This window comes from Mirounga angustirostris, unplaced genomic scaffold (assembly GCF_029215605.1).
Source record: "Mirounga angustirostris isolate CCGP_5_RB_7025 unplaced genomic scaffold, mMirAng1.0.hap1 SCAF_7, whole genome shotgun sequence".
Taxonomy (NCBI): domain Eukaryota; kingdom Metazoa; phylum Chordata; class Mammalia; order Carnivora; family Phocidae; genus Mirounga; species Mirounga angustirostris.
This window is the reverse complement of record NW_026991715.1, coordinates 111,620,245-111,631,569: the sequence shown is the minus strand read 5'-3', so window position 1 is coordinate 111,631,569 and position 11,325 is coordinate 111,620,245. Positions and strand designations below refer to the sequence as shown.

At 46.5% G+C, this 11,325-nt stretch overlaps 2 protein-coding genes across 6 annotated transcripts in view; one reads left to right on the top strand and one right to left on the bottom strand.

The window, feature by feature from the left end:
• The window catches only part of SLC36A1 (solute carrier family 36 member 1), a 236,950-nt gene that overhangs the window by 56,550 nt on the left and 169,075 nt on the right, over window positions 1–11,325 (top strand). Inside the window, exons 11-12 of one of the 5 annotated variants that reach the window (XM_054513933.2) lie at window positions 4,760–4,857; window positions 4,963–5,069. The exons of 2 other annotated variants lie outside the window; for them this stretch is intronic. In XM_054513933.2, coding sequence (XP_054369908.1) covers window positions 4,760–4,857; window positions 4,963–4,965 — 101 coding nt within the window. In that variant the 3' untranslated portion in view covers window positions 4,966–5,069. Of the gene's footprint in view, window positions 1–4,129; window positions 4,268–4,759; window positions 4,858–4,962; window positions 5,208–11,325 lie in introns of those variants that run through there. 2 more of the 5 variants (XM_054513932.2, XM_064596627.1) reach the window with 2 other exon arrangements.
• The window catches only part of FAT2 (FAT atypical cadherin 2), a 63,410-nt gene that overhangs the window by 3,009 nt on the left and 49,076 nt on the right, over window positions 1–11,325 (bottom strand). Inside the window, exons 19-22 of the mRNA XM_045902352.3 lie at window positions 8,276–8,421; window positions 3,997–4,438; window positions 1,921–2,074; window positions 17–474 (exon numbers count right to left, since the gene is read on the bottom strand). Coding sequence (XP_045758308.2) covers window positions 17–474; window positions 1,921–2,074; window positions 3,997–4,438; window positions 8,276–8,421 — 1,200 coding nt within the window. The remainder of the gene's footprint in view (window positions 1–16; window positions 475–1,920; window positions 2,075–3,996; window positions 4,439–8,275; window positions 8,422–11,325) is intronic.

Genomic DNA, 11,325 nt, shown 5'->3' with positions numbered 1-11,325 from the left:
CTCTGGCTATACTGACCCATCTCTTCGCCTGACCATGTCCTCTTAATGACAGGCTCGTTGTCAGAGTGGGAAAGGGCCACTGCTGGTGGGAGTCTGGGAGGCACACTGCAGACCACTGGCCGCTGCTTAGAGCTGGGTCCAAAAGTGACCAGTTCATTTGGAACTGAGGTCTTGCTGGACTCCAGTTGGTTCAGGTTGTTGCAGGAGCTGGTGCTCAGCGGGTTGAGCTCGATGGCAGGCATAGTTTGGGTGTCAACACCAACACTCCTGGCCAGGAGGTCTGGGTCCTCCATGGCCACGGGCTTGTGGGACTTGCAACGGCGGCAGTAGAAGAGGAGCCCGGCGGTGCTTAAAATGATAAATAGCAGGGCCACTATGAAGATCAGAATCTCCTGCTGCCCCCAGTCACCCCTTGTGATCTCAGGGGTGACTAGGCAGTGTCCTTCTGAGCAGCCCCTTGCTTCCATTTCACACCTGCAGAGACAGAGAAGTAGTCAGTATACTTCCCTTTCCATGTCCCCTCTCACAAAGATTTATGGACCCCTGCACTCAAGCCTACCTTCTCCAATTTTCAACCAAAAAAAAAAGAAAATGGATGATAACGATCACACATATAACATCAGAGCCTTCCATCTTCCACGAGGAAGGTGTGGCAGTCAGTTACAACTTCATTCATGACCATTTGGAATCTAGGCTCCGGGCACTTCTGTTATTTCCCATTCATGTGATCTAGGCATTGGATATATGCTCCACCACTGGGGTGAGATTTGCCACCACATACTGTGGTGGAGGCAGCCGACATACCCGGCTGTCCTCAGCATTAATGTCAGAGTCCCAGACACAAGTCAGCAGCACCCAGCCATGACAGCTGGGCACCAGTGTTGCCCACTGTTCTTCAGGAGACCACAGGAACCCGGCTTGGTCTTGCACAGACCTTCCATTGGACAACTGTTCAGAGCGAGCACTTGGAATTGTATGACCTCCCAGGTCACCGTCAGCTTGGCATTCCATGGTGTAAGGCTCCTAGGAGGCTTCCATGGCCAGCTTCATTCACTTTTGAGGGATATTAAGAAAGGCTCCCTTCATTCTACTTGAGTCCCAGTGTCTACATATTCACCACCAACACTTTGTCCTTTTGGGTTAGACATTATCCTCCCCATGTTCCTCTTTTAAATTGCAAACACCACCACTTTCAGCCAGGAAGTATCCTGCCAACACATCGACTGCAGAGCGAGGTGTGCAGTGGGGCCAGAAATGCCAGGTGCTGAGAGAAAGGACTTGGTCACAAACACATGGGGGGATTTGGACAAGCCCTTTCCTTTTCTGGGCCTCAGTTTCCCCATCTGTAAAGTGAGCGGGTGGACTACATCATTGGCTCTCTTATGCACACGCTGACAGCAAGGGGATCACTTGAGAGCTTGTTGTAGATAGAATCCCAGGCCTCATTCCTTGGAGATTCTGATATAGTTGGTCCAGAAATCTGTATTTTTCACAAGTATCCCTGATGATTTTTTAAAGACTCCTAAACTGGGGAGCCATAAAACCAGATAATTACCAAGCCTCTTTACCTCTAGGATTCTAGGGATCTATGGATTCTTGCAATCCCCCAGGCCAGCATAATACAAGGCACAGGTAGCTTGCAGTGGGGTTTGAGACCCACAGCAGTGTTTGTACCTAGTGGAGTCATTGTTCCCAGGCCACTTTCTGGGAAGTAAGAACCCTCCTTCCCTGAGTGTTCTGATGCAGGTGGTTGGAGGGAGAAGCCTTGGCACGTGGAAAAAGCTGAGAAGCCAGGTCGCTGGAGCACTGAGCTCCTGGTCTCCCATTGGCTTCTCTGGAGATCAGAGTGTGGAGATCATTCCCTAATGGTGCCAAACCCAGGGTGAGGAGCCAAAGGCAGGTGGCCTCCCCTGTGCTTACCTGTCTCCCATATAAGGGTGAGGGCAGTTACAGGAGGCACCTTCAGGGGACGAGACGCAAGTGCCACCTTCCAGGCAGGGTGTTGAAGTGCAGTTCTCCCTTTTTTGTTCACAGTGCCTCCCGGAGAACTGGGGGGGACACTTGCAGACATAGCCTGGGAGGGAGGGCAGGGGGAAGAGAGTCAGGCAGCTGCAGGCTGAGAGGCCCTCCAGGACAGAGGGGGGCCTTGGCGTGTCTGCAGATCCGCGTGTCCATGTTGAGTTACTGAGTGCCTCCTTCTGTGACAAGCACCATGTGGGGCACCAGTGCCCTGCTAAACAAGAAGACATGATCCCGGCCTCAAACCATGTGTAGTCTACAGAGAACAGGCATCTAAAGAATAGTAATCATCCTAGACAACACTTATTCAGTGCTAGTCACCGTGCTAACAATCTGCATGTGTCAGCCCATTTGAGCCTCATGACAACTCTGAAGTTGGTTACTGTTATCCTCATCAGGGGACAGGTACAAGTTGATGGCAGGGGAGGAGATGAGGCACAGAGAATGCGTGACATTTGCTCAAGAACACCCAGCAAGTAAATGGCAAATTTGGGATTCAAACCTATTGAACCAATTGTGTATAATATCAGTATATTAGTAATTATCATAAAACGACAGAGCCTAGCAAGCCAAGGGAGAGTGGGGACTGCAGGGCGAGGGAGGTGGGAGGAGCCAGAGCATCCCTATGAGCCGGATGCAGGAATTAGGAATTAGGACTCTTAATTCCTAATTCCTAATTCCCCTTCTTCCAGCAAGGGGAAGCCACTGCAAGGTTCCAAGCAGGAAAGTGATGCACTCAGACCTGCTTTGTATAAAGGTCACTCTGGTGCCCTGCTGGAAGGCGCAGGTGGAGGGCGAGAAGGGAGAGAGCAGGGAGACAGCCGGCCCAAGGGTGAGAGATGACAGCTGCCTGGTAGTGCGGACAGACAGAAGTGATGGACCCCTTAGATATTCTGCAGATGGAAACGACAGTACTATTACCCAGGCAAAAATGAGAAAATGGGATAATGCCGAGTGTTGACAGAGATACCGGATCCTCCTGCGTTGCTGGTGGAAGTGCAGCTGCTGTGGCCATGCTGAAGAGCAATTTGGCCCTAGTTAGTCAAAATAATGATTTACATCCTCTGGGTATGTGAGTTCCATCCCTGAGTGTGGTGTGTGTGTGTGAAGGAAGTTCTCGTGCAGGTTCACAGAAGATGTGCATGAGGATATTCATGCCGCATTGTTGATGGAGGTGGGGTGTTGAAGCCAGCAGGGTGTTCGGTGCTAGCTGAGTAGAGAGGGAAGATGTGAGTGCATGCACGCACATCGGGGTACGGAGCCACAATAAAAGCAATGCGTATGAATTGTGGCAGCGTGGATGGAAAACTATAAAAATTATATATCACTTATATAATTAGAAATTCAAGCATGTGTAAAACCAGTAATGTACATTTTGCAAGAACTCGTTTAAGAACTTTAAATGTTTGCCTATTGGTTTGGGGAAGGGAAAGGCAGCTGAGTATAGAGTAAAGGGGAATATAAAAGAGAAACCTGGCACGGACCAATCATAATACTAAGGTGTGTGATGAAGTTAACCTGTGGCATCAGAGGTCCCTGTTCATGCTGGTCCCCCATCCATACAGGTAGAAAGTCAGTCCTTGTTGAGGGAGAACAAAGACTCCTGGCTTCCCTTAGTGTAGTGGATCCCAACCCGTTACTCATGAGATAGTAAGGGGAAGAAAGAGAGATTTGGCATCAGGGGGAGGATTGCTCCACTGAGATCTGCACGCCAAAGGCACCTCTCTCACTTAACAGCCATGTGACCCTGGGTGAGTTCCGTCACCCATCTGGGTATCCCTTACGTAGCCCAGCAGTTTCCTATGCTGTAAAATGGAGCCATTGACGGCTTTCTTTCAACCCCTCTCTCCCTCATGGGGCTGTGCTGAAGGAATATACTTGGTAAACTCTCCAGTGATACATGATTGCTAGTACAACATGCTGGGGTCTTCTGAAGAGCCTTCTGGGTTAAGCCTTGGAGTTATTTCCAGCCCTTACCTGCCCCGCGGGTCTGTGAGCACTTGCCACCATTGAGACATGGGTTTTGGCTACAGTCATTGCTGTGTGAGCAGCACTGGGTGAGGGCCTGCCTCTCTTGCAAGCTTGATGCCTTCTTGCCATGGACCAGCAGCTCCAGCGCCTCTCCATTGATCACGACCGCATCCAGGCAGCCTTCAAAACCCTGGGACACGATTGGGGAAGAATGCAAGAGAACAAGGCCACCCAGAAAGAGGTCTCCTTCGGGCCCGAGACCCTGGCAATTCTCTGGGAGCACAAGGGAGGCGTTGCCTGAGCTGTCAACCAACAGGCGAATGGAAGTGTCTGTCTCCTCCACCACAATGGAGTGCCACTCTTGGTCATTCACGTGGAGCCCGGAGGAAAGATTTCCATAGAAACCACCTGGGCAACGGTATTCCAGCTGGAGCACTCCATCAGCCAGCTGCAAAGAAAACCCAGATGGCCATCAGCAAAGCCAAGAAGTCCTTATAAAAAGTACTGCTAACAGGCTACCAGTGCAAAGAATGTTGGTTGTATTTTCATGGGTGGGAGAGGTAGTGTTTGGGGATTTTCAAGGCTGTCTTAAACATTGTAGAGTATTAAAGCCCTCAAATTGCTGTTCTGTCTGTGGTCTCATTTGGCCCTTACCATGTTCCATGGGATGGTCCAGGCAGGGATGGCATCTCCATTTCACAGATGAGGAAACTGAGGCCCCGAGAAGCCTTGCTGACCAAGACTGTCTCTTTTGGATTCTTCTTTGTAGGCCTCTCCCGTGTTCTATGCTCCTCAAGTTGGCCCTCAAGGACACCAAAAACCTCCCTCCCTCCCACTCTCTTATTCAGCAGTTCTGCAGTTCTCAAAGTGAGTCTCCAAGACCTTTCCAGGGGACCCACAAGGGGAAACCATTTTTATAATAATCCTAAAACATTATTTGCCTTTTCTACTCTATCTCTCACAAATATGCAGTGATTTCCAGACATGTGCTATCACAACAGATGAACGCAGAAGTAGATGTGAAAATCCAGCTGTCTACTATAAAGCCATACATAAGAGAGATTCGCAAAAATGTAAAACAGTGCCACTCTTCTTTTTTCTTAATTTTGGAAAATGTAATTATTGTTCACAATAATATGGTATTTATGTCAACATGTAATAGGTTTCTTGCTATTTTTAAATGAATAAATAAAGATTTTAACATTTCTCAGTTTTAATTTCTAATACTGAAAATACTGATAGCTCTAGCCCACATAAACAAAACTTCCCTAGGATCTTCAATTATTTTTAGGAGTGTGAAAAAGTCCTGAAATCAAGAAGTCTGAGAACCACTGGGTTAAATCATTCTAGTTTACCTCAGCTCAAGAGGTAGGACTACTGTGGTCACTCTGGGTTGTGTAGAGCTTTCTCTGGGTGAAAGTTGAAAATCCAATCCAGTGTTTTAGAGAAGTTAGCCATTTGTACATCACCTTCCCAATTTTTGTCCTGGTTGAATACTACCTATACAGTTATTTATGTAAAAGGAAACTTACTATTATTCCAGTATGTAGACTCAAAACACTGTCCTTAAATCACTCCTTTCACTTAGCTAGGACCACAAATCCATTGGTCCCACCATCTTTTCATTGTCTCTCAACCTCTGTAAGGTTCTCACCTCTCTCCTTCTCCAGCTTAAATTCCATAGCCAAACTCCTGTCCTCACATACTTGGTAGAACTCATTTGGCAAACACACAAATCTGGTAAAATCCAACTCTCCCTCTGCTGTATGTGAGCATCATTGAGCTGAACATAGCTGGAGAAAAACATGCAGCCTTGCTTATTGATCTCCCTTTAATTTCATGACTGCAAGTTTCAAATGAGCCCTTTGTGGTGCCTAATTATGGTGCTATCTTCCTTGGTTTACTCTCCCAGGTGACTATTTTCACAACCTCTCTCTCCTCAAACCCCTGATGCTCGCCTCCCCATCCTTGCTCTCAGCGATCAGATGGGGACTTGCAGGCACTCTTACCATCATATCTGTCCACCTTGGTGGAAGCCAGTCTCTCCATTCATGTACTTGGTCTTACCTCCTCAAGGACAAGTTTCCATTGACCTCCTTTCTCTTCCCTACATCTTTGTTTGTTCATTCTCTACTGTACCATTCCAGTCATCACACAAACATGCTGTTATTGCTCTAATCTTTAAAAAAGTTGTCTTGAACCCACTTCTCCCACCAGAGATCACCTTCTTTCTTTGCTCCCTCTTTGCAGCAAAATTCTACCCCCAACCCACCGACCCACCACAATACTGAAACCACTGGTGTCAGGGTATTTAGTGGCCTCTGTGTTGCCACGTCCAGTGATTAATATCACTTCCCATCTCACTTGACCTCTCAGTAGCACATTATCAGCTGGTCACTCCTTCCTTCATGATACATGTTCTTCATTCAGCTTCCTGGATACAATACTCTTGGTTTTCCTCCAGCATCACTGGTTGCACCTTTTCAGTCTCCTTTGTTGGATCCTTCTCTTCCCCCAGATATCTCAATTTGGAGTGTTACATGGATGAATCCTTGGTCTACTCTTTTTACAATCTATACTCCTTGGTGATCTCATCCAGCTTCATGGCTTCCAATACTAAGTATATGCTGAAGGTTCCCAGATCTTCATCTCTTTCCCAGACCTTTCTCACAGACACTAGGCTTGTTTATCCAGCTCCACTTGGAAGTCTAATAGGCATCTCAAACTTATATCTCCAAAACTGAACTTATGATCTTCCCCCAAACCTGCTCTACCCATAGCCTTCCCCTGGTCTGTTGGCAGCAACTCCATTTTTTCTAATTACTCAGGCCCAAATCTTACTCCTTGCTTTCTCTCCCAGCCCTCATTCAATTCATCAGGAAGTCCTGTTGTTTTTGCCTTCAAGAATCTATCTAGAATCTCAATTCTTCTTCCCAGTTCACTGTCATTACCCTGATCTAGACCACCACCATCTCTCACGTGAATTATCGCAGTACCCTCTTGGCTGGGTCTCTGCTTTTATCCTTGTTTCTCTAAAGTTGTTTATCAGCACAGGAGCCATGATGACCCTTCTGAATATGTCACATCATGTCAATTCTCTGCTCAAACCTTCTTAACCAACTGAGCCACCCAGGCGCCCCTGCTCAAACCTTCTCATGCCCTCCATTTTGCTCAGGACAAAAGCAAAAGTCCTTCAATGGCCTATGAGAACTTTATAGATACTCCCTCATCCCATTGTATCTCTGACCTCAACTCCTACTACTACTGTCTTCCTTGCTTACTTTACTCAGTCCATATACACAGCTGGACTGTTCCTTAAACATGCGAAGCATTCTCCTACCAAAAGGTTTTTACACTGCTATTCCCTCTACCTAGAATGCTGTTCCTCAGATGTCTACCTAGCTAATTCCCTTACCCCCTTCATATTCTGGTTCAGTTACCAACTCAGTGAAGCTTTCCCTGATCACCTTACTTAAAATATCAACTTCCCACAGTCCTGATCCCCCTTAACCTTTTTTTTTTTTTTAAACCAAAGCACTTATCACATTTGGACAAACTATAATTTTCTGAGTTATTATTTTTATGTTTATTGTCAGGCTTCCCCTGTAGGGTGAAAGCTCTCAGAGGGATTTTTGTATTATTCACTGATGAGACCCAAGCACCTAGAACAGTGCCTGTCACTTAGCAGATGCTCAATAAATATTTATTGAATAATTAATTTCAACTAGCTGCCAAAGTCTGCTTGTTCTTTGTCAAAGTGGGAGATTGGCTTTTATGTTGATGGTGTTAAAATCAGACAGGCAAACTGAGATAGTCTACAAGATGTAATCAGTAGGACTGAAAGACCATGAGAAAGAAAATTCATTTTCCTTCCATGTGATTCCATGTAACTTAATGCCGGGTTTGTAGTCTTGAGCACCCCAGTGATAGCCAGCCTCCCACCCATCTTGGAAAACACTGGTCTGTTATTCAGCAAAAGTGATAAAACAAACCCACCATGACTAGATGGCCTCCCATTTCTCCCTCTATCTTCAGAGGCTCTCTCTCCTCCCACAGAGCAGCCCAACCTCTGGTTGTCTTTGGCTATATATATCTCCAGGTCCAGGCCTTGGGCCATCACAACTGGAAAGTCTTATGTCTTAACCCAATAGTCACACCAGCATCCCTGAAAAGCACGCAGGGTTTTCTTTGCCAGAATTTGGGCTTCATGGCTGTTCCTCAGGCTGTCCCCACCTCCCTAGCCTGGCACACTCACGTGAAATCTCTCAGGCTGGCAGTGCCTTACCTTCAGGGAGACGTACACTGTCTCATTGCTGAACAGGAGAATAGCCTGTGATTGGAGTGTTTTCAGGCGGAAATGGATGTACCAGTTCTGTGCCTCAGGAAGGCTGTACCGCCCAAAGCTTCGTCCGCTGAATCTTGTGGCAGTACCTGTAGAAGAAACCAGAGATGTCAGCTCTCCATGAAGTGGTCCCCACAAAGTCCTCCAACTGACTTTGTCTCATTCAACCTTTTGGTGACATTGCTCACATTTTATAGAGGAAGAAGTGAGGCTTCTTGGCGGGTGGGGGGTTACCTGTCCAGGATCATGCAGCCAGACAGAGGCCATCACACTGCACACCTTCTTTTGGCCCCAAAGACCCTTGCCTCGGGTCCCAGCTTGAGTCAGGAACTATGAGCTCAAACCATTAAGAAAACAAGGATCAAGCCAGAAATGTTACCCATGAAATGTGTGGAAATCAAAATTTCTATCCTACATAGTTTCTGTGTTATTTCTGACATCACTGGGGGAAAGAAGGAAGCAGAATTGAAGAGGTTTCTGCATATATGTGTGATTTCAGGAATACCACAAAGGTCATTTGCCTCAAGATCTCCCCTTTGCAATTAGGAGTGTAACCATTTGAGAAGCGTGTAACCAGATGAAGCACTGCTGAGAGGTCAAGAGTCACTGCGATCAAGGAAGGGGTGCAAAGTTCTGGGAAGTCCTGCATGTGCACCGCCCTGTAGCAACTGCTAGTGTGCATAGTTGCAGAGTCAGGAGGCTCCACTTCAACTTGACTTTCTCCAGCTTATTTTTTTTTTTAAAGATTTTATTTATTTGAGAGAGAGAGAATGAGAGAGAGCGAGTACATGAGAGGGGGGAGGGCCAAAGGGAGAAGCAGACTCCCTGCCGAGCAGGGAGCCCGATGCGGGACTCGATCCCGGGACTCCAGGATCATGACCTGAGCCGAAGGCCAGTCGCTTAACCAACTGAGCCACCCAGGCACTCTCTCCAGCTTACTTAACCATGGGACCCTCTTATGTGGACTACTTCTTCCAAGCCCTAGGAAATAGCATTCTGCATCCCGCCTTGGGGAATGCTGAGTTATGTATATTAAGCACTACCCTCCCCAGAAATGAGTTCAGTTGTTAAATCCCTAAAACCTCAGTGTGAATAAGCTTATCAGTGGTCAGGCAAGAAGAGGAGCTGTATAGGCCCCAGATACCCCAGATTGTTGAAGAGAGGGAACAAAAGCCAAGAGGAGAAAGAAGCACCAGGAAGCCTGAGACGCATAGAATTTCAAGATCCTAAGAGTCTGTCACACCTTAGATCTAAAACTCTCTGCTGCGGGCAATTCTGTTGTAGTAGGTCATTACTGGATGGGATATTGAAGATGATCTAGATCGTCTAGGAATTCCCAGACCTGGCTGAATATCAGGATCAGCTGGAGGGAGTTTTAAAATACAGAATACCAGGCTCTACCCTCAGAGAATATGACTCAGTAGTTCTGGAGGCACATGAGAATCTGCATAAAAATCTCCCTGTGATGGGTGTGCTCCTGAGAAGCTGGTCATGTGGTGATCCTTGGCATAGATGCCAGTTACACGGGTGTATTTGGTTTGTGAAAACTAGTTGAGCTGTACACTATAGCACATGGACCTTTCTGTATGCCATGTGAATTTCACCAAAATGTTGAAAACAACAACAAAACCCTCTCCTCCAAGTGATTCTGGCGAGCCAGCCTCTCCAGTATTTCTCAAAGTGCAGCCCTTGGGCCATCTGCTTCAGAATTGCCTGAGGTGCTGGTTAAAAATGCCAATTCAGGGCGCCTGGGTGGCTCAATTGGTTAAGCGACTGCCTTCGGCTCAGGTCATGATCCTGGAGTCCCTGGATCGAGTCCCCATCGGGCTCCCTGCTCGGCAGGGAGTCTGCTTCTCCCTCTCCCGCTCCCCCCTCTTGTGCTCTCTCTCTCTCTCTCAAATAAATAAATAAAATCTTTAAAAAAAAATGCCAATTCAAAGGAAAGAGAGAGAGAGAGAGAGAGAGAAACCAAGAAACAGACTCTTAACTATAGAGAGCAAACTGATGGTGTACCAGAGGAGAGTGGATGGGGGATGGGTGAAATATGTGAAGGGGATTAAGAGTACACTTATGAGCACTGAATAATGTACAGGATTGTTGAATCCCTCTATTGTACACCTGAAACTAACACAACACTGTCTGCTAATTAAAATCAAATACTTCATAAAAAATGCCAATTCTAGGCCTCACCCAAGACCTTCTGAATAATACACTTTGGAAGTGACACCCAGGAGCAGGTCTCTTCAAAATCACACTCCCCATGGTTAGCACTTAGCACAGTGCACACAGCGGGTGTTTCACCAATACTAACTGAATGAATGATGTTACTGTCTTCCATCAGTGTACGTGTAGTATGTTTTCCTTCTCTCCTGTTTGCCAGTTTTATGAGGCAGAATAATGGTTCTATAATGTAGTTTCTTATATTAAGTTGTTGGCATTCCACTTTTTTTCACTTCATATTTCTTCTTTAGCGGAAGTTCATATAAGACACTCTTCTTGGGCTGCACAAAAATAATCATCTTTGTCAACTCTTCCAATGAGCTAACAGTCCATGATAAATTTAACTCACTGTACTATTTTAAACACTAAACTGTACTTTATGTTCATATCTTGTGAGTGTCAATAGATCACTGGTTTAAAAGAGTGTAATAAATGAGTTCTTAATTGGAAAAAAAAAAACACTCCCTAGATGATGTTGCACAAGCATGAATTTTAGAACCTCTGCTCTCTGGTGCCAGGTGACCAAGAGAGAACCTTCGGCCATCACAGCTTTCCTTGCAGGCAACTCTGGAGCAAGAGACACAGAAGGGAAGCACTCCCCCACCCTGCCCCATAAACACACACACACACCAAGAGTAGCTCACCCAGCCAATATACAGTGGGACCTGGAGAAAGTCCACAAATCTTTAGAGAAAGAATTTCCCTAATGCAAACAGGGGGAACCCATAAAGAGTAGGCCAGGCAGGGGGCGATGGTGAATGGGACACAGTGGC